The following is a 22074-nucleotide window of genomic DNA, read 5'->3' as shown; positions in this document are numbered from 1 at the left end:
CATTTTTCTACTAGTCACATCATTTCGATGTTTTCAATGCAATGCTGTGAACAATGATAAAGAATGCCAAAGAACTGGTTACGTTCAAGTCTGTCCTAAGGATGAAACAGCATGTCAAGTGATAACATATCAGGTGCAGGATGGTGACTTAAAGAACAAAACTGCCAGAAAGTGCGCGAATAAAGCCATTTGTGATTCCTACTGTGATTTATTACCAAAAGAACGTCATTTTAACTGTAAGGTGAGCTATTTTAAATGTAAGTATTAATTCTTTTACCCTAAAGGTGTATATTTTACGATAAATGAGGACCTAAATACTGGTATATCATCCATTGTCTATGGTATGCGGCCACTTAGCTTTGCCATATTAAAACACAGCCTCGTATAAGATAATTAAATTACTTAACCGTGAATTCGATTTGTTGAGATTATATTGAGCATTAAAATAAAATCGAAAGTTGACAGGTGATGATGGAAACAGATTTTTTTTTTCGATAGATATCTTTACAAAGCCAAAAGGAAGTTAAAATCGCTGAAGTTATTTATTTTAGCAACTACAAATTTTGGAAAAACGTCAAAAACGTCGTGTGTGGAGGGAGAAATACTGCAGAAAAGACCTAATTTAGGAGTGTGTGATAGTTAATTAACTAATTTTTGTTGGAGCATGAAGATTATTTTCATTATGTTCGAATATCTTCTGCTAGTACGTTCCAGAGCGCTTCTTCCAACATTCATTTTCAGATATAGATCCCTTTAAAATCTTTTTTATTCTTCTTTAAAGACATGATATTTTTAGACGTCCTGTGGCGATATTTATTTTTTATATAGAAACTCATATTTTTCTGAACCAAAGTATTTGATGCACAGATTTTAAGCATTTTGATTGGTTAAAAACCTTTCAATTAATCAAAAAAGTTAAAGCGTTCTTTTTTAAAAATCGAATTCGACAAGTCTGAACGTGCTGAAAGCATACCATTTTTACATGATACACGATCCAATTTGTGGAATTCGACAAGTCGAATTCGGTCGAATTCAGTCATTTGACTCTTATAACACCGCCTTTACACATCCATTAGAAAAAAAGTGACGATAAATCAGGCCGTATATTAAAAGTCTCAAAAGCTCATGGATATTTAGAGTTTATCGAATTAAAACTTTGTCGTTATTGTAACATTTCCCCGGTCAAATTCTTTTAAAATGCTCAATTTTTTTATTCTTTTACCTTGGTTAAAATTTATTTTTTCTTTATACTAGAAAATCACTTTCAAAATTTTCTGATCTTCTTTGATTGCCAACTTTTTTGACGGATTAATTAGTATAGATGAGACATTATAGTGAGACATTTGTGAAATTCAGAATAGGTGGATATTATAGTAAAATAGATTTATCTGAAAGTTATGATTCGCTCTTTCCTGAAAGTCTGAGACAGTATTCTAGTTGAATTTTAGCTCTTGGCTAGGTCCCGTTTTAATATGGAAACTGATATTACATTGATTTACAAAGTATCTATAAAATGAAAAAATATTCTTCTATTGTTATAGGAGACATGTTGCGAGAACGATTTATGCAATGGTTACGTTACTCCGACCACGCCCACTACAACAACATCTAAACCAAATTCGACCACATTATCAAATTCATCGAAGTATTTGGTTGCTATATTACTGTACCTAGTGGTGTTCAGAAATTTTTTTAATTAAAACGAAATGTGTAGAAGAAATGATACATATTGGAAAGCAATTTATTTTCTTCAAAATTATAAAACATGTTTGCCACGTTTTAAGTGTACTAAGAATCTAACAACTTACTACATTATCCAAGGAAGAGGTCTTACAAATCATTGTTAATTTATTCCAGAAGCATTGTAGATTTGTCTTATTCTTATTGTAGAAGCGCTAACTGTCTATTCAATACACATTCCTGTGAAAGTTGAAAATACTTTCTTAGGAATAGCATATTTACCGCGCGCAAAAAGCAAAAAATTACGTACAAAAATATCGTTGGAAATGTGCCCCACCCTATAAATTGTTCTTTTTCATCTGTTTCAAATATACTATAATATGGAAGACAAATTTAACCAAAATCGCCCTTATACAAGCAAATTTCGTAGATGTCCCCAGGTGTATATGTTATTCGATCACTTACGTGATCATCATTAACTAGTCGTTAGACCGTGGAAAAATCCACGGGTTCGCCCGTCCTTTTTATACCGCATTGTGTGCGTCTCCATACCTGCGCAGCTAAGCTACCATTTTGCGTGACAGACGGACGGGACGGATACGGGTGTTATAATATAGTAAACTTGCCAAGCTGATGATCCTTAAAACTTATAGGTTATCCGTTCACTTCAAAGTTTTTTAAAAACTAGTTATTCCAATCCCTATCTACCTCCACATTTACAGGAAGTCTATTGCCTGTTTTTAGATTCTATTCAAACCGTCTTATATGTAAATATTGTGAAAATGGTTTCACTTGCATTTCTTTTAATTGGTGGGAAACATTGTGTACAAAAGACCAAGAGATAGGGAAAGGCGGATGTTGGGACAAGTCATCCCTCATGATCTTAAGGCAATTCATCGTTTAAAATTCACGCTATTTCTTGGGACAATTCATCTTTCCGACTCAAAATTGCATTATCCCTCGTTTAAAATTCATGCGAATTAGCGTGAATTTAGGTGTTTTTTTCCTTCGATTTTTTTTTGCCTCTTACCTCTTACCTCTTTGTTATCTTATGTAGCCTTATATTGTCCTCGCGCATAGGTGCTTATTCCATCATTATGGATAATTCTTTTGTCATCATCTACATTGAGAGCGAGTTTGTTTGTTTTTATGGTGTGAACATCATGTTTAATCGATCGGAAGGTCATCTGCTCTCTGTAAATGTTCACACCATCGAACAAGCATCTCTTATAATCGTCAAACCCCATGGTCTTCTTTACTACGCACTTCTTGACTCCCTTGCACTTTTTGTCCTCTGTTCCGTCTAACTGTTTATATGCATAGGTCTTCGCTCTAAGAGCGACAAACTCCGTCATTATCTTACCGCCTAACTCATCTTTCATTAGACCAATGACCTCTTTATTCAACCTATGGGTAAAGGTCTGTTATTTTTCTTGTCATATCCTGAAGTGTCAAATCTCAAAGCTACATCGTCAGCGATATCTTTGTAGAAGTCGTCGGTTTTGATATGATAAACGAATGAATCTGTGTCCATGTAGCAAAGCTTTAGATTGTCACCATATTTTAGTCTCATATAGTCGTAGTGGAACTCATACATAATTATCTTAGACAAGTCGAGAATTGCAGGTCCTAGATAGATTGGCTTGTTCAACACGACTTTAATTTTCTGCATTACAACACCCATCAGTGTTTCTGAGAAACAGATGCTTCCTTTGAAGTTGGGATTCATCACTAGTTTCTCATATTGCTGTTTCTTGGTAGCCAAGCGTATGTCTTTGTGTTTACGTTGGTTTTCCATAGTTTTACCAAAGACCGAATTATTCATCAGCTTGAAAAAATCTTTCTCTAAGTCGTTCTTTGATTTTGTGCGCAAATCGGTGTTAAAATCGATGTACGCTTTCAACCATGCGCTTTGCTCAAATTCTATCACCCTATGAACCTTATCAAAAACAAGAACATGTTTCAACGCTTGATCAAGCGCACGGATGTGAATAACATAACTTTTTCTGTCAGAAAGGCATGGAGTTAGCTTTTCGACCCCATTAATCTCCATTCGCTCAGGCATGAAAGGAAGATCGTTATGCGTATCATGTAGCTCTTTTTGATATCTCACATCCACCTCGAGTATGTAACCCTTTTCACCGTTTTCCTCAGCCAACATAGAAATGAGTTTAGTCGTGAATTTATTAGGATCATCAACCCACTTGAACTTTCCCGTTGGTAATTTTTGAATCATAGCCCATCCATACAGATTGTTTGCATCAAGATACTGGAGATAGCTGGTCTCTTCGGTCGTCTTATATCGAACACCCATATATTTGTTGTTAGCTTTAGCATGTCTATGAACAGCCTGAGTGAGACCTCCTCTAATACCTTTCTCCATGAACAGAAACATATCCATATCATGTAACAAATCTAGCTTAATTTTGGTCTTTTTCAAACATGCTTGCCAAGCTAACCCAGGAGCAGGGTAAAAATTTGCAGGATCTAATTGATAATGTTTTAGGCATGTTTCCCTAAAAGTCTCAAAAACATCAGCAAGCAATAGAACGTCTGTCTTGAGGTAGATATCATGATACACACCCATATTTTTGATTTTCATGTCTTTCCACACTTTCTGCGCATGCGCATAATCAGCATCACTGATACCGGTCCTATTCAACTTGCTGTAAAAAGCATCTTTTGCCGGAAGCTTAGTTTCATTGAACTTATCGAAAGAATCAACGTATTCATATGGATAAACTCCTTTTCTTCTCAATAGTTTGAATTGCTCATCACCCTTGAAGAATTTTCGAAGATTTTTACACTGATCATCAGATAGATTGTTTACCGACTTATCCAGGCTACTAGCCATGAAACGCACACTATCGATGAATCTCAGTTGTATCCCGAGATTCCTTTTTTCACCTTTCTTCACATATTCACCGACCACAACATCTAGCGAGAAAGAGATGTATTTCTCTTTGTTTTCAGCGATGACGGTAATATTTTCATCTCCATACTGTTTGGCCAATTCTTTGATGAATAGATGCGCATGGTACCCGCTCGATTGTGGAAGACGATTGGGATGTATTTAGGCACTTTGTAACGGAGATTACAAGACCGATGTGCAGCTCCACGAAATTTACCAGTAAAATGACAGTGATCAGCAACAAGCATATCCTGGTTGAAATGTCTCTTGCATATGTGGCACTTACTAGAATTGACTAATTTTGTCACCTCATCATTTGTGAGATCTTGCATTCTTCTTTTTGAAAAGATATTGTATAGCCTTTTCACTTCACCTACTACATAATTCACAAAGCGTAAAACACGGTCTTCACCGCGGTAAAGCGTCAGAGGGTCTGGAACTTCACCATGAGCAAATTTGCTGTAACAACAGAAACCTGTGGGGATATGTTTACCAACTTTTTCAGTGGATGATCCGCTATTTTTCTCTTCTTCAGACACCTCTTTTGACAAAGCTTCGAAATCAGCATACATGATAAATGGGGCTTTGAGCTGGTACTGACCATTGATAAATTTAACGGTGCTACCCTCTTTCGGGAGTTTGATTTTAGCAGCTTCATTATTTTTACAATATTCAAAGTGTTCATTTCGGGTCTCCTCACTATTAAAACCAGATAGACAATTTAAACAATAATGCTCTTTATTTTTATGCTTCGAGTTGACCTTACTCAAGACACCGCTCAAGTTCTTTACAGCTATATAATGCCTCTTTTCCTTCTCACACAGTAAAAACAAAACAACCGTTTCTTTGCGATCAAGATGCTTCGACTTACGACACATATAGACACAATTACCTCCTTCTTTAGTTAAGACATGCACAGCAATATCAGGGTTTCTTCTCTCAAACAAATCTATCTTATTCAATGGCATCGGAAACGATAAACCATTCCAATTATAGTTATCATACTTTTTAAAAGTTGAGATTCGTTCAGGATGATTATCGATCTTATCATGATTGAGAGCTGCGATAATAGCCCACCTAAAGCATTCATCATCATCTTCATTTTTAGGATTGATTATCGATTTCTTACCGCTGAAATTCTTAGGTAGCGGCAAGTAAGAGCTGCCTCTCGTCAATTTTAGCTTGTGAAAGTCTACATCAATATTTAAAATTTTATCGATAACAAAGCCGGATTGAGGTAACGCAGGGTTTTCAATCTGCTCGATTATCTTTTTGAGCATATTATTAACAACATTATATATATCGTTTTCATTGTGAATTGTTTCCATATAGCTATTGAACGCCTTATCAACATAGATTGTCGTTTCAGGATTGGATAAATCCTCCTTTCTCCATTTGATCCACACAGTTGCTTGTATTTTTATTGATTTTTTGTTTTTGAGTTCCCTTTTAATAAGATCAATTAGGATGGGTCAAACCTTTTTGAGAAACAAATCAACATCCTTTTTTCCATCTGAGTTTATCTTGAACCTTTTGTAAGAACCATTAAAGGCTGTTTCAATAGGAGTAAATTCTTTTTCCTCTTTTTTTTTTTTCCTCCTCTTTCTCTCCTCTATCCTTTTTATACAAATCCAGAACCTTATCTCTCAGGGTTCTGAAAGCTTTACTCGTTTTCTCCTTAATAGCTTTAGGTACATGATTTATTAACCATTCTCTCCATTCATTCAACTTGTTTTTTACCTGGGGTCTATTTTTTGCCATTTCTTGCTGCTCAAACAAATCCATGTCTTGTTGGCCAGGAATAATTGTAACACGTCGGACTGGTTTGAACCGTCTAGTAGATCTTGGCGGTGGAACAGGTTGACTATTCCTCATCGGTCTAATAGCAGAAACAGGTGAGCCTGATAATAATTCGAGCAACTCAGCTTTTCTGAGTTTTGAGTAGCCATGTAGGCCGCGCTCTCTGGCGAGAGCTTTTAATTCAACAACAGTATTTTGCGAAGTCATGTTGGTGATATGTTATTACGATTAACTCTCTTTATATCATTTTCAATTTTCAACCAAAAAGACTCGTAACCTTTGTGTTCTATTTTGTTACTCGTATTTAAGTAACAAAAAGCGAGGTCAATTTATTTTTTGAAAGCCCTCTTCCTCTTGTCATTATAGCGTTTTTGGTAGCTGAGATATTTCTCTCTGTTGGTTTGAATCCAGTTCGAATAGTATCTATTACATGCTTGTTTAGTATCAGGATCAAGAGTATAAGATGGATCTTTATCATTCTTTTCAAGCACCTCGAGCAATTTAGTTTTGTTCATTTGGGAAGGATATTTTATTTTTCGTGATGCACATAATTTTCGTAGCGTTTTAACATTCATTGATTTGTAATTTGATACGGGAGTATCGTAATGTAATTCTGTTTTGTCAGTCATCTTTATTCCTTATATATAATCAATAAAACGTTTTAAGTCACTTTTTGTCATGCTACATCATAAAAAAATGAGCTAAATAAACGATGTTCACAAATAAAACATGTCAAACTCTAAACTTCAAGAGATTTATTATCAGCCTCAAAATTTATGGAAAGGGAAAAAGTCTGTTCAGAATTTAAGAGGATTTGGCTTTAAGCCAAAGCAAATTAAGAAGTGGCTATCAAAACAAGCATTTTGGCAAGTACATTTACCTGCCCCAAAACATGTTGAAAGACCACATTATTAAGTTACTACTCCTAATGATTTACATCAATTCGATTTGTTGTACATGCCTGGTGACATATTGTATGGTAATAAATATAAGTACATTTTGTCTGGAATCGATGTTGCTTCCAGATACAAAGTAGCCCGACCTTTGAAGAATAAGAAAGCCAAAGAGGTTGCCGCTATGATTGAAGACATCTACAAGGCTGCACCATTAACTTATCCGAAAACTTTCCAATGTGATAACGGTTCAGAATTCAAAGCAGATGTGACAAAATTTTTGGAGAAGCATAATGTTGAAATTAAAAGAGCGACTACAAAATATAAGCATACCCACACAGCTTTTGTTGAGGCGTTGAACAAGATACTTGCCGAAAATTTACTGAACTGAATGATTCGGAAAAGGTATCATCTACATGGGTTAAGCATTTGTATAAACTGATTGATAGGTTAAACGATACAAAGACGCGAATGATTGGTATGAAACCAAAAGATGCTATTAAAATGAAAGAGGTGCCTCTTGCTAAACAAGATGGCTTGTATAGATATTTACTACAACCTGGTGAAGAACATGATGATGGGCGGAGACGAGCAACCGATAGAATATGGTCAAAAAACACATATAGATTGCGTGAGGTAATAGCGCAACCTGGTAACCGTGTAATATATTACCTCCAAGACGGACCTAGACGAGCTTTTGTAAAAGAAGAATTGATGTTAATACCTGAAGATACAGAATTACCTCCTGATTATGTGCAACGTTGGTGAAAAAGGGGCGATACATAAAAAGTATCTTTACTTGTTTCTAGTAAAGATGATTGTGATTTTGTCTTGCAGGGTTTAGCGCCACATAATGTCATAATTAAAAAACTGCCTTTCATGATTCTTTTAAGATTGCTTGAGACCTTTTGATCTGACAAAGGCTTCCCTAGAGCCCCAACCATAATCCTTTAATTCAACGCAAAGTCTTGCAGGCAACCACGTCTTATATAAATTTCCTCTTCTGTCTTGGACCTCTGCATACATAGCTGTTCCAGAACCAACTTTAGACGCAGGTGTGTCTATCCCACCCACAGATTTAACAAGGTAAATCACGTTTTCAGGCAGCTCTCTCCACTTTATGATTGGAATAAATTGTTCCATGTTTTGTTCAAATGTTTCAACTGTTGGAAATTCCATTGTTTTTTTTGTCTATATATTTACGATTATATCTCTTTATACCATTTTCAATTATTAATTTTTCAAATTGACGAGCACATGAAATATAGGAATGGTATACAAGCACACATTACGAACTTTGTTCTGGCTTTAACGTCTTTTTTAGATTTTGAAGTTCTGCCATCAAACTTTTCTCAAACTGATTGCGTGTTTCACTCTCCATCTTTCTATCTGTTGAGGTCATATTTTCCAGAGCTTTGTAGTATACACCGCTTAAAACCTAAAATCCTTTGTAGGAAATCTTTCCGTCATTCAATGCTTGTGAGATACTGGTTTCAAACACAGCAGTCGCAGATGTTACAACATCATATAATTTCATGGCTTTGTCGAGTTTCTTTTGGTATTTTTTAATCAACGCTGTGATAATGCTAGTGGAAATAGAGCCGGCTAAGGCTACGCCACCTAATCCGACAGAAATGGGAATTCCAATAAGAGTAGCGCCTGTTGCTATTGAACCAATACCAGAGCTAATGGTTAAAGCGCTTGAGCTAGCATTTAATAGTATCAATCGGTGTAGTGCTTTGTTGTATTTCTTATACTTGGTGTTAAATTTGTTCTTTGATTTTATCAACTCATCAAGTTGAGAATTCACTATACTTGTGTTAAACTTGTCTTGCTCACTCGAATACTCAGGAGCAGTGGGTAACTTTGGATAAATCTTAAAACTCATTTTTATTTTAGAGATAGCTATTGCCATAACAAGAGAAAAATTATTCTCTAAATAAATAAAATGGCAGACATTGACATTGACCCTTTTGGAGAACACGGAAAACCTGATGAGACAACAGATGACGTTTCCTCTCATACCCACTGAAGACCGTACGGGTGTACAAATACATACATCAGGTGAAAAAGAAACATCATTTGGAGGTCCCAGTCGGAAAACTAGAGTTTTGCAGGAAATAGTTGAAGGGCTGTATGATAGATTATCTGAAAGATTCCAGCCAAAACCTGAGGTGTTATATACCGACCTGTTTGAAATTAGAGATGGTGAATTATACTACAAAGACAGTAGCAAACCATTGACAAACAATGGAAGACTAAGGGCTACTGATACTATAGCAGAAATATTAGGCAAGAGAAGGCTGCGTAATTTAGGGTTTGATATACCTAAGAATAAGTTGTCTGCACGACAAGCAGCTAAACTAAACAAAATACAAGAAAAACTACCTTTATCGTCTAGAATAACAAATGCAACTGACATTGAGCTGGATACAATTATTGAAAATATAAGTGATAGTACAGAAGATCTGGTTCGCCAATCATCAATCGATCATGAAACAACTCAGACTGATGATCTCTTTGAATATTCTGTGCGTGAATTGTTAGGATTGGATAAAGCATTGAGAAACATACGAGGAAGTCTTCAGGATGAAGTCGCAAAAAAGGTTCAGCTAGAACAGCATATTGATAGAGAAAAAAACAAGTTGGAAGAAATGGAAAACACACCAAATATGACTGAGGAACAACAAAATGAAGTCAAAGAAAGGTTGAAAGGTTTGCAAGATGAGTTGAAATCTCGACAAGAGATTATCGATCTTCTCAAGGGTAAATTAAACAGTCAAGTTACGAGCATAAGAGAAACCATTGCTAAAGTCATCAACAGAAATACCACATTGGGTGAAAAGGTACGAACACTATTCCGTGAACAAGGTATCACAATCGTTAGCATTCTGACAGCCTTTGGCATGGCTATTGGTGTCCTTGTGAAAGCTTAGTTACCAGGAGGTGGAGGGTCGACAAGTCACTCACAAAATCCTGACAAAGGTGATGATAAAAAGGACGGTGCAAAGGATTGGATAAAAAACAAGTTGAAGGCGTTGGGGTCTCTCTTGGGAAGGCTGGCAGGTAAAGCTGCTGCAGCTCTACCGGGTATATTAGGATCCATCGTGTCATGGTTACTCAATCGAGCGAAAGAAGTGGTAGGTTGGTTGAGTCAAAACCTGTGGGCTTTGGTATTTGGAATCGGAGGTCTGATATACACCTATCTCATGACAATGCGCTAATGCTCTTACAGCTTATATGTTACATGATACAAGCAACATAATTTTTGCTCCCCCTCTTCATCTTTCAAAATACCACACAATTCCACCAATTCCAAGCATACTCAAAGTAATAAAAGCCATTTCCCTTTCATGTTGATCATGACTCGTTGTATAAAAGTCGCTCAATACAGGCTCCCGTGGTAAAGGTTCAAGATGTTTACCAAATACCCTATTGTATTCGCGCATTGCATCGTTTAGCTCTATAAATTTTGAATCGGCCTTCTTTTCGAGCCTGAGCTGCTTATTGATAAAGTCTATTCTCTCTTGTCTTTTTTGTTGCCATACAATTTGTGCTTTTTGTAATTTTTCAACTGCTAAATCATGTCGCTTTCTTTCAGTGTCGATGCGATCTTTTAATAAACTTGAAAAGAGATAACTTGATCCTGTGAAAGTTAAAGTGTTAGCTAAAGCCCCTCCCAACATCATTGCAATTGACGCCATATTTAGATATTGATATTTTCAGGTAAAATCTTTTGCTTAATTAAGTATTCTCTTGTTATTTCACTAGCGGCAACAATGGCAACTAGTTTTCCTGTATCTTCCAAGTCAAACTTTTGAATTGAGGGAGGTGTCATTTTTAACACCTTTTTTCCTAGCATCGAATAGCCGATAGCGAAAACGCAGACGACTGATGCGTGATATAAATCGTTGACGATACTTTTCTTGTCCATTTTGTTATATATTGCGAGATTATATACTTCGAGATTATCTTTTTATTCCATTTCAAGTTTATTTATTTTCACAGGTATTTTAGATTTTTGCGGAAGGGAAGCAACACTTGCTGGCTTAGTATATAACATTTGGTCTTTCTTTTTATACACAAAACAAGCAAAGCCACCAACTAAACCGAGAGCTATTATTCCTCCTATAGCGTAGTTCATAGGCTGTTCATTTGGTTTGGTAGGAGAATCTTCCTCTCCACTTTCTTTTGAGGCGTCTGTGTTATGGACACTTGTTTTAATTCTTCTTGTTTTTTACGGTTGTATTCCGCCAACCTCTTACCTGCTTCAACCTTTTTAGGGTTCTTCGTTGTCACTTGAATGGGAGTCTGTTCTTCTGACATTTTTATTATCTGCTATATTTATATTATTTGTGTTTAAATTTCTTCCATTGATATAATGCCTCCTGGTAATAAGTCCAACACTGAGTGGTGCTAACAATGAGCCGAATTTATAATATTAGTCACATGTGAATCTTTGAAGGGCAGAGTTTAAGAAGGGGTCATTTTCCAGGTCATTGCTCAATGCATCTTGATTGTTTATTCCCAAGACTGTAGAATATATGTGAATGATTGATTTACCCAAGGACTTCACCATCTGACCTGATAGTTTAGCTTCATAGATACTAAAAAGTTTTTCCATCTCTTCAGCGTTGAGTTTGTTAATTTGCTCTTCAGTGTAAATTTTTCCGAGGTATAACTTACTATTCCCAGTCAGAACACACTCGAGCAATTTTTGCTTTTTGACATCATTATTTTGCTGAGGAAATTCTCCTGGAACATCATGTCCAATTAAACTGTCAATTGCTGTTTCCACCATTTTTATTAGGGAGAAGTATTTTTTTAAGACAAAATCGGTAAAAAATAGCAGGATGCTTAATAACATGAAGTTAACATATTCTATCATTTTGTTATATCTGTTGTAATTTTCTTATATTCTCTTATAGCTTTGTTGAAATTTGCTGCATAACAGTCTTATAGCAGTCTTGCAAGAGTCTTATAGCAGTCTTGCAACAGCCTGTAGTATTCTTATAGCTTTGTTACAAGAGTCTTGTAACAAAAAACGTCAACTTGCTCAACGAATGACATACGTTCTTGGGTGTTCCATTCTCATGATTAGGCACGCGTGTTTACCAGCTTTTAGCCTTTCCTTAACAGTCTGGATCTCTGATCGTGATTCAATGACATCATTCTCTTCATGAATCGTTGACAGATCTTGTCTATCTTTTGGATACCACACATATAACATTTTAGCTTGCCGTCGTAAATTTTTAGGTATAGCGGTGTATGATTGTGTAAGTAACCATACCGAATGATTTCGATGACGACCCGAGATTGCTAGTTCAAGCAAAAGCTGTCTCTTTTTGTCCAATTTTTCATCAGCGATGATGTCGTCAATCAAAAACAAAGTTTTGTATCCAGCACAGAAAAAGTCCTTCTTCTTAATCCATTCACACAAAGATCCTTCCGGCTCAATTAAAATCACATAGCTGTCTGTCCAAAACCATTTTTGTTCTCTGTATGTTTTATTCCATCTTAATGTTGGACATATAATCACGATGAAATCAAAGTGATCAAAGTATTCATTTTCTAATAATTTTACAACACGTTTAGATTTTCCACAGCCCGTGGGACCAATGAATTATCCTGTGTGAGGCTCTTTCATGTAAAGTGTGTTACTTTGTTTCGCCATTTTAGTAATACAAGACAGACATAAATTCACCGTTTTAAATGTTTAATTGGGCGTCCATAATTAAATATATATAAGCGTTTAAGGAACCTGCAGTTTCGGCGGTCTTTTCAATTTGTAAAGTGATTCCTTCACTTGCATTTTCAATACGTCGACCGGTCCCATGCAAAGCATTTTCATCTATGGTTCTGAAATCTAACCATAGAGCATATTTGTCTGTCAGGTAATCGGAGACTTTTATATCGTGTAATTGTAAATGTTTTTGGATTTCGTTGGCATTGTCATCCTTTGGTTTTCCTTCGGCGAAATACTTGCAAATTTCATTGTAATGTTCAAACAACCGCATCCCTTGAGTAAAAAGTTGGTTGGGCTTACCCTCAACGATGACGGATACCTTTTTAATTTTCGGATTGTAGAATTTGCCGGTATCTCGTTTGTAGGCTTGTTCGTCTTCAAACAAAACCAATATACCCTTCAAAGATTTACAAGGGGTATTGAAGGACCAATTCCAAGTAGTGTCCGACTTGTTTACCCTAATTTGTCTGTGTCTCAAAAACCTCTGGTATAGCAAAGCCATGTTGTAGTATTCATGTGAAATGAATCTGGCCAAGGTAGGTTGTGTCACAATCTCATATTCGAGAGAGATGTTAGTTATTTTGTATTTAGCGTCCGGGGCTACTTTTTGACCTGCGGCGGATGTTGGAGGATTTGAATAAATAACTCGGTTATAGTCGTTAAATGTGATCTCATAACATAACCTATACCCTAATCCAGCTTGATAATATGGGATCGTGCAATCTAAAATTTCAAAATCGAGAGGAATGATAAACTTGTTTTTGTATGCATCAGCAATGGCTTTGTCTGAGACATTAGTTGTGTCTTTATCTGAAGCGTTGATCCTCAATTTCATACAGTTTTCTGTACACCCCTCATCAAAGATGATACCTTGTCTTATTGCATTTCTTTTTTCAGACTTGATTAGCCATAAATCTCTGTAGCACCCAAAAAGATCAAAGTCATCAATGCTCAAAATCTCGCTACCCTCAAACTTAACAGCCAACTTTTTAACAATCGCTCTTCCAATACTAGAGACCAATGTTCTTTTTGTGTCGGATTTTGACTCTAGTTCAATGTCAAAACTTAGTTTCGACGTCCTGGGAATAATAACATCATCACTACCCAAATTAGGAAATCTAACCAACAATAACTGGTTTTGATCAATCTCACTTGGATTGTGTGTGACAATTACTTTTTGACGTGAGCCATTTACACCACGAGCAGTTCTAAGTGAACGTTCGGGATTTAACCTTTTTCCGTATTCCATGTTTGTTATTACTTTTATTTTATTTTACTTTTATCTCAGTTGGCGTATGTGAAAGACAATACCCATTGCTTCGTCTTTAACATTTTTTATCATATTACCATGCTGATCCGTGATTTTCAACGTGAGAGAGGTAAATACACCCTTTTTAAGTTTTTTGTAGTAAGGATTTTTAGGCTCAACATGTGTGACGTCTCCATCATATTTAGTGATGGGAAAGGTTAGTAAAATATCACTTAGCTTTCCATTCTCAAGATTTTGAGTGTTGTCGAGTTCAGAGAGATGCGAATTAATTTTGGTTATTTCAGCTAATGTATTGGTCTTGATTATTCGAGGGTCTTTGTCTAATAAGGTAAGTTCTACATTGCCTGCTAAAAATGCCTTCAATTCTCTGCTAGTGCATTTTCTTTGTTGTAGCAACTTCTCCGGCGGACAGAGTCACTTTTAGGGGAGCTGTGATTTGATAGGTAACATTGTCTGCAAACATCTCAAGCAATGCAATTTCTTTTGAGCCATCCATATTTTGAATGGGGTAAGATAGATATATGGTTTTCTCACCCCTTTCCACATTTACTGTGATATACATTCTTATATTAGAGAGTAGGAGATAATAATTTTAAGCTACTAATGGAGAACCTTTTTAAATATAACCCCAATGCGGCTTATAAGCCAAATGGAGGACAAGACCTTCAGATATTGGATGGGAAAGATTTATACAAACAAACAATTATTGTCTCTAAAAATGGTTCTTTTCCTGCAAGCTTTCCCAATATTTTTACTTATTACGAAATGGATGAAAATGAACAACGCATGAAAATTTGGCAGGAACAACCATTTAAATTATGGCAAACCCAACTCAATTTTGTCACTTGGTGTGCTTCAAGTGCATGTGGAGTCAGTTCTGAACACCTGAAAGAAGGTCGCTCTACTCCTATGATTAGATCAGTATATCGTTTTCACGTCTATTATCACATTAGACGAATCATTAAGCGCTTGCAGACACCTCTGCCCTTTCAAGATAGTTTTAATCAATATGACAATCCTTATACAAAAGAAGAATTTCTAAAAATCTGTAGTGTATATGGTGTCGATTCTGATCCCATGAAATACAGAGTCCAATATTTTTACAGCTCGCATCAAAAAAGACGTAAAAACTATCCAACACCAGGTCTAAGTTATTTCACAGACGACTCCATGACACGATGGATTATATAAAAATCTAATGGCTTTACAAAAACAGGTCTTGTAAATATTTCAGACAGTGTTAGAGCATATGCTTATCTTGTTCTTAGTTCGCAAGCCTTAGCTCGTTCTTCTATCTTAGGTAATAATTCAAGCGCTTTGGCAGCTCAAAGAGTTTTTATGAACAACTTTAAAGACATTGTTAACCGTAGAGTTGATATTCAAGAGGACATTAAACGTTATCAGGATACTTTAAATTACGCTTCAAGCAAAGTTGATTATTCAGTTGGACAAGGCATTTATATGTTACCTAGTGACATGAATCTAAACATAAAGTCGGGGGTGTCTGGTTACAATAACAAAATTCTCATATCTAATGAGAACTTGAGCCTCGGAAGAAATAAAATGATTAATGTTATGCAAGAGCATCATATTTCAAACAAGGTGACTAGCTCCCTAACACAAACAAAAAATAAAAGTTCACAAAAGGAAGTTCACCACATAGAACACCCAAGAGGAAGTCAAACAAATTCACTCTCATCTCACGAAGAAGAAAAAATTGCTTTGATTTTAGTGATAGCAAGGGCTTTTACCATTTGATATATGTTTAGATGACCTTGTTTGAAAAAAATAAGGAATGACGTCAATTAGATGTCAATCATACTTAAATAACAAAGAAAACAATGCATCCCTAGCACATTAAGGTATGTAAGATTAGTGCAATTCTCGGTCATCGTACAATGTAAAATTGAAATATATAAATCACTGACTAACATTCTCTAGCAAAGGTGTTAAAGGAGTGGTTCCACGAAATATCAAAAAAAAATATTTTCATCTTATTTTATCGGAAATGTTTTTTTTTTCTCTTATTCGGCCCTTTTTTACAATCCTGTTTAAATAGCCGTGACGTCATAGTTGGCGAATGATTTTTTGTGTGTTAATACAATTTAGCAAATAGAATGATATTCTAGAGAATCCAAGATCGTAATTTCATAATTAGAAATATTTATTTTATTTTATTTTCTATAATTATAATCACATATTATATATTATATATTTTTGTGTTTATTCTTTCGAGTAAGGGACATAGACACCACCCTCTTCAGGGAAAGCTTGTCATATTTTCCACACAACACGCGACGGTATAACTCGGCGATTGCCTTTTCCAAGTCGTTAGAAAACGAACCAAATGAATTGCTTGTAACCAGCAAACCGAAAAGATTTGTTTGTAGGCGTGTCTTGCAGAAATCTCCCTCTTGCCTCGTGTAAGCATATTAAAACGACACAAAGTTGCTTGAAATCCTCATTCTCAGTTATATATTTTATTCCTAAAAAAACAACGGATATTTGTACCATACATACCATTATTATTTCATATTTTAACAATACTTTTTATGTAGCTTAATCATATTTAAAAAAATATCTTTAAGCACATATACCTTGGAATTGTTTGTCTGTTAATGCACCCACTTCCGTGCAACAAAGACAATCAATCTCCCTAGTTTCAGTCTTGCAGTTATCGCACTTGCACCATTCGTTTCTCCCAACACGAAAACTTTCCAATGTTTTACTAAAAATATCGTTTCTCTCTCAGTTACAATGTTCTTATTATCATCTTATTTAGTGGTCTCGAATTAAAAAAAGTTGCAGCCTTGTGCCTGTAAAAAGCTCATCAAAGGTTTCCATCTCATTATCACCGTCCTCATCTTCTCCAAAATTGTTTTCTTCTTCAATAATATTATACTCTAATTCTTCTTCGCTGTGTCTGTGTTCATATATGTGATCTGAGTATTAAGCTTTTCTTTCTCTGTATCTCTCTCTCTCTCGCTCTGGAAACTAACATCACCAATTATGACGTCACAGCAAAAGGTTCTTAATAAAAAGACAATCTTTGCGCATTGATTAAAAGATCAATAAACCATTTTTCGAAAAAAGAATAAAAACTTTATACTAATTGAATATCGGAGAATCCAAAGAACAAATAAAAAGAATCGAAAATTTCGTGGGACTACTCCTTTAAGTTTGTATTCATTTCTTTACTAAAAGTAAAGAGAATAAAGACTCTTTTTAGTTTTTACCAAAAATCTTGAATAAAATCCTGATAACTCCTACTTTTCTCGAATAGTCCAAGTTATCGAGACTTCAGATACCTCGACATTTTTTAAGTCGGACGATTTTCCTGTTCCCAGTGTGCGTCTGCGTGAACAAGATTCCACTGTAGCTAACTATTTTATGAGATGCTCTATGATTTTATCCACACGCGAATTTTTGACAAGATTTTAGTGACTGGTTAAAAGTGGCAATGTGGTGAGCCAAAGGTATGCAAAAGTTATCCTTAGGGTGCATTTTTGATATGAAAGTAATGTTCAAGCGATCCACTTAGACGACCAAATGACAAAGGCTCTCCAATAATTTTGCGACCCTAACAGGAACATATTCCAGATTCAAATTTATGCCGAGCGACCTTTGAAGTTATATCATGTTATTGCCTAATAATACGACACTTGTGTCGGTCTGTAACCACCAAAGTGGAAATCATCATTTTTCTTTGATGTAACTGAAAAAAATTTGTCTCAAATGAAAAATTTTTGATGTTACGGCACGACGTTAATAACATTAACTAGCTGTTTCCCGTGAAAGAATCCACTGTATTCCATTTAATTTATGTAGCAGATATATGTCCATCAAAAAACAAACAATACAGCAGTGCGCATCTTACATCTGCATTATTATATAAATGACCAAAAAAATTAAAGATTTTCAACCACTGCAGTATATATGTGACATTTAAAATCTAAATCTACTAAAATTACTTGCTCTGACCATCTGACAAATGCGAAAATTATTCGGAAAAAAGTTTTTAAAAGCATTTCAACATACATCTCACCCATAAAATTTAAACCACTCAAAACGCCACATATATACAAAAAAGCTGATCAATGTCAAACACAAATCTCTCTCATTGTATATGTTAAAATCAGTTAGTTTATTGCAAACCCTGCCAAAGGTTGACACAAAATGCGAAAAAAAAAAACAATAAATTTTGCCTAAGTAGAAATTTTTATCTAAGGTGTTACAAAGGGATTGCAAGGTTAAATTATATTGCAATAAAACGTTTTTTGATATAATGCATATGGTCCTTCCTCACCAAACTTTAGACAAAATGCCAACAAAAAACGGTGTTTAAATCTAAAATTAATAAAGTCCTTTTAGCAATTTGCATGCTGTTTTACCATCAATAAAGCAAACAAAATTTCAAATCTCACATAGTATTCTGTCACAAATTTTCATAAAATATATATATAAGTCATAATGAGTCATGTTAAACAACAGCAATCAATCTGTATATAAGTTCATTTTATGTCAATTTTTGCACCAATTTTGCAACACAAAATACAAATTCTAAATAATACTAAAATCTCTTATTTTGGTCCTTCGCATACCGACGGTCTCCCACAAAAGTTTAATCAAAATGTAAAAAATGAGAGGTAACGACAAAATCAAAGTTTGCAAAATTCAATTATTTCGGTACATGTATCTACTGCATATGCCCTCTAAAACAATATTTTAAGCTAAAATGCCTAAGAAAGACAGTTTGCAACAAAAATCAGTTATTTCGATAATATTGCATACACTCTTTCCTCACAAAAGCTTCACAAACTGTAAAAAAAAGAATGGTTGTAGGGAGTGCTTCTGATTCAACAAAAAAAGTTTTTTTGACATATTGCATCTAGCCCTTACCCATTAAATCTTACACAAAATTTCCAAAACTATATACGATTTAGAACACATCAAATTTAAATCGAGAAGGATCAGTCATTTCGATATATTGCACCGAGTCCTCCCCAGTAAGAATTTATACAAAATATAGAAAAACAAAGCTTGCAAGGTGTAAAATTGAATTCTTCTTCTGTGTATATATATATAGTCCTTTCTCGCAAAATTAACATAAAATGTCAAAAAGGTTCAGATATAACATCTAACACAACAAAAATCAGTTCTATCAGTATATGTCATGCCATTGTCTTCCACCAAATGTTCCCCTTAAAGTTTCACAGACACAGCCTGTAAATTAAAAACAACTAAGATCAGGTATTTTGGTCTGTTTCATACCATTCTGTTCCAAATAACTTATAAAATGTAAAAATTGAGTGGTAAAACAGAAATTTGCAAAATTCCATTTTTTTATATGCATGTATATTATATGCCTTCTACAGCAATAAGTTAATTCAAAATGTCAAAAAGAAGAAAAAAATAGCTTACAAAGAGTATAAAATTGAAATCAACAAAGTAGCTCTTTTGGTGTATTAAATATAAGCCATACGCACAAAAGTTTACACTAAATGTAAGAAAATGGTTGTGTTTAGTAATTCTAAATTAAGAAAAGTCAGTTCTTTTAGCATGCTGATTAAGGTTTTTGCCCACAAATTCTTACATGAAAATGTCAAAACCACAATTTGAAACAAATTAAATTTACATTTTAAAAATAAGTAATTTCTGAACTTTATTTTCAGAATATTTGGAGGAAAAGAACTTCGCAAACCAAAAAAAACCAGGAAAATGTTTAAAATCTTCAGGGTTAATAACGTTTGATGGGTTTTGTGGGAATATATATACTGGGAATCTTTAGTTTAAAGCTAGCATTAGCTAGCTACAGCAGCTAATAGCTAGTCACTTAAATATAAACTGGAGACTTAGCTAGGTATAAAAAACATGGCTACATACATATATATATATATATATATATATTTCTAGCTAGCTAGCTAGTTGTTGGTGGTGGTTGGCTTTTTATGATGCTAGCTATAAAACATGTCTGGCAACAATAATATAATCAAAACTGAAAATAAAACATGAAAAAACCTTACAGAACATTGCTATGGTTAATTTATAAAACCATGCTCTTCTTCAAATGTTTTTTTAAAGATTTATTTTGAATGAAAGAGTAGAGAATACTCAAAAAGAACAGCCATCTTTTTCGTAAACACAACTTCCGTTTTATGCTGGGAACTTCATTTAACAGTCCGTATGCTTTGTGAATATCTAATACCGTTTCATATGTAGCGATAGCTATATAAATATGCTAACATAGAGTTTTTTGACATAAGGGTATATATATTTATATCGTTATTAGCAGCGGGTTATATATTTACAGCTTATGTGCGATTTCTATGAAGTACATTCCTAATCTTTTTAGTTAAATTTTAGCGTACAACCACGTCATAAGAAAGTGACCCGTGATTTCCGTGTCGTGGACTCACAGTTTTACTCACGCAAGGGAATTAATATATAAGATGTAACGTGAGTATATTAATTTAAATTAATGAAGCCATTGAAATGCACTTAAAATTTTAACGTAAAATAACTTGGAAAGGAGCTAATTTGGGTAAGTTTCACAAATCTATGTTTCCGAATCCGTTTCGGAATAGACGGTTTCATGATGTCGTTAAAAAACTTTAACTCTAAATATTTATGTAACTGTTGAAAAGGTTCATGATCTTATACATTTGATTGATCAGCGTTCCAAGATCTTTACGATGAAGGCAGCAAGTAAACAATTTCTTATCTTGTACCGTATCTCCGTTGACGTTACAAAGTTTTTAAAAACTTAATTTTTTTTATAACTTCGTCAAAAGCACATGATCCTATACATTTTTATTAGCGTTTTATACTCTACACATTACAGACAACAGATAAACAAATTTCGCCAATTTTTTTGGTATATGCACTGTTGACGTCACCAAAACACCTAAAACAACCTGGACAGGTTCTGTGCTATAAAGTATAGTCAAACCTTTACGATAAACACATCCCATGGCTATAACCAGAAATAACCTTGACAGGGTTTCTGTGCTATGAAGTTTAGTTACCACGTCAACACTGTCTGATATAAAACAGTTCTGGCTAACATATGTTGATTTAATTTGCCTTGTGAGTTGTGTGATATGGTCAATAACGCAACGCAAAATAGAAAGCAGATTTTCGTACCCGGGATACCGGGAACAAAAATCATTACAACAGGATTATCTCCGAGATTATTTCAGGTAGCGCAGCGTACTACTTTGAACATTTTTTATCACGTCGCGTTTCCGAGTTGATACATTCTGAATCCGCACCTGGTTATGTACAGCAAGAGAATAAAGGAAGTGGGTAGTAGGAAAGTTTCATTTCTTAACTATTTTCAACGCGCTCACAAAGATCCATTCTTATACAACTGGTAATCCTGATAAACTTTAAGTTCATCTATATGCTCCATCAGGTGTTGCTGCTGTAAATACTCATGGAATATCACATTCAGGTGTTTGAATTAATATTAGAAATTTCAGAAAACAAGTCTCCGTAACATTACCCATAAGCTGAAATCAGTGCCATTGAATAAGCTTAAAGAAGTTTAAGCAATGATTTTCGTTCCCGGTATCCCGTGTACGAAAATTTGCAAAATTTTTTTTATCGTGTAAATTGGTGTGCTGTGTTTTTATTAATACGTTTCTCGTCTTTTAGTTGCCAGATTTTTCTGCTAAAGACTTTTTGTGATGCTCTTCATATATCTCTATAATTTTCATCATTTCTTGTAGCCCCAGATACCATTTTGGAAAGCTTTAAGACCTGCCAATTTACA

The 22074-nt window shown here is 34.7% G+C and overlaps 1 protein-coding gene and 1 long non-coding RNA gene across 2 annotated transcripts; both read right to left on the bottom strand.

Annotated features, from left to right (window-relative positions):
- Positions 1–2729: 2729 nt before the first annotated feature.
- On the bottom strand, positions 2730–6598 carry LOC130625239 (uncharacterized). The gene is made up of 5 exons (XM_057440295.1): positions 6321–6598; positions 6083–6208; positions 4809–6037; positions 3276–4695; positions 2730–3087 (listed from the first exon to the last, which is right to left on the bottom strand). The coding sequence occupies exons 1-5, from the start codon at positions 6596–6598 to the stop codon at positions 2730–2732; spliced, it is 3411 nt and encodes a 1136-aa protein (XP_057296278.1).
- Positions 6599–16514: 9916 nt separating this feature from the next.
- LOC130624921 (uncharacterized) lies at positions 16515–17462 on the bottom strand. The gene is made up of 2 exons (XR_008981674.1): positions 16898–17462; positions 16515–16786 (listed from the first exon to the last, which is right to left on the bottom strand). It is a non-coding gene; the product is annotated as an uncharacterized LOC130624921 (long non-coding RNA).
- Between the last annotated feature and the right edge of the window lie 4612 nt (positions 17463–22074).

The sequence above is a fragment of the Hydractinia symbiolongicarpus genome, chromosome 14 (assembly GCF_029227915.1).
Source record: "Hydractinia symbiolongicarpus strain clone_291-10 chromosome 14, HSymV2.1, whole genome shotgun sequence".
NCBI classification, from domain to species: Eukaryota; Metazoa; Cnidaria; class Hydrozoa; order Anthoathecata; family Hydractiniidae; genus Hydractinia; species Hydractinia symbiolongicarpus.
Note: the sequence above shows the minus strand (reverse complement) of the source record. Positions and strands in the feature narration are given on the sequence as shown.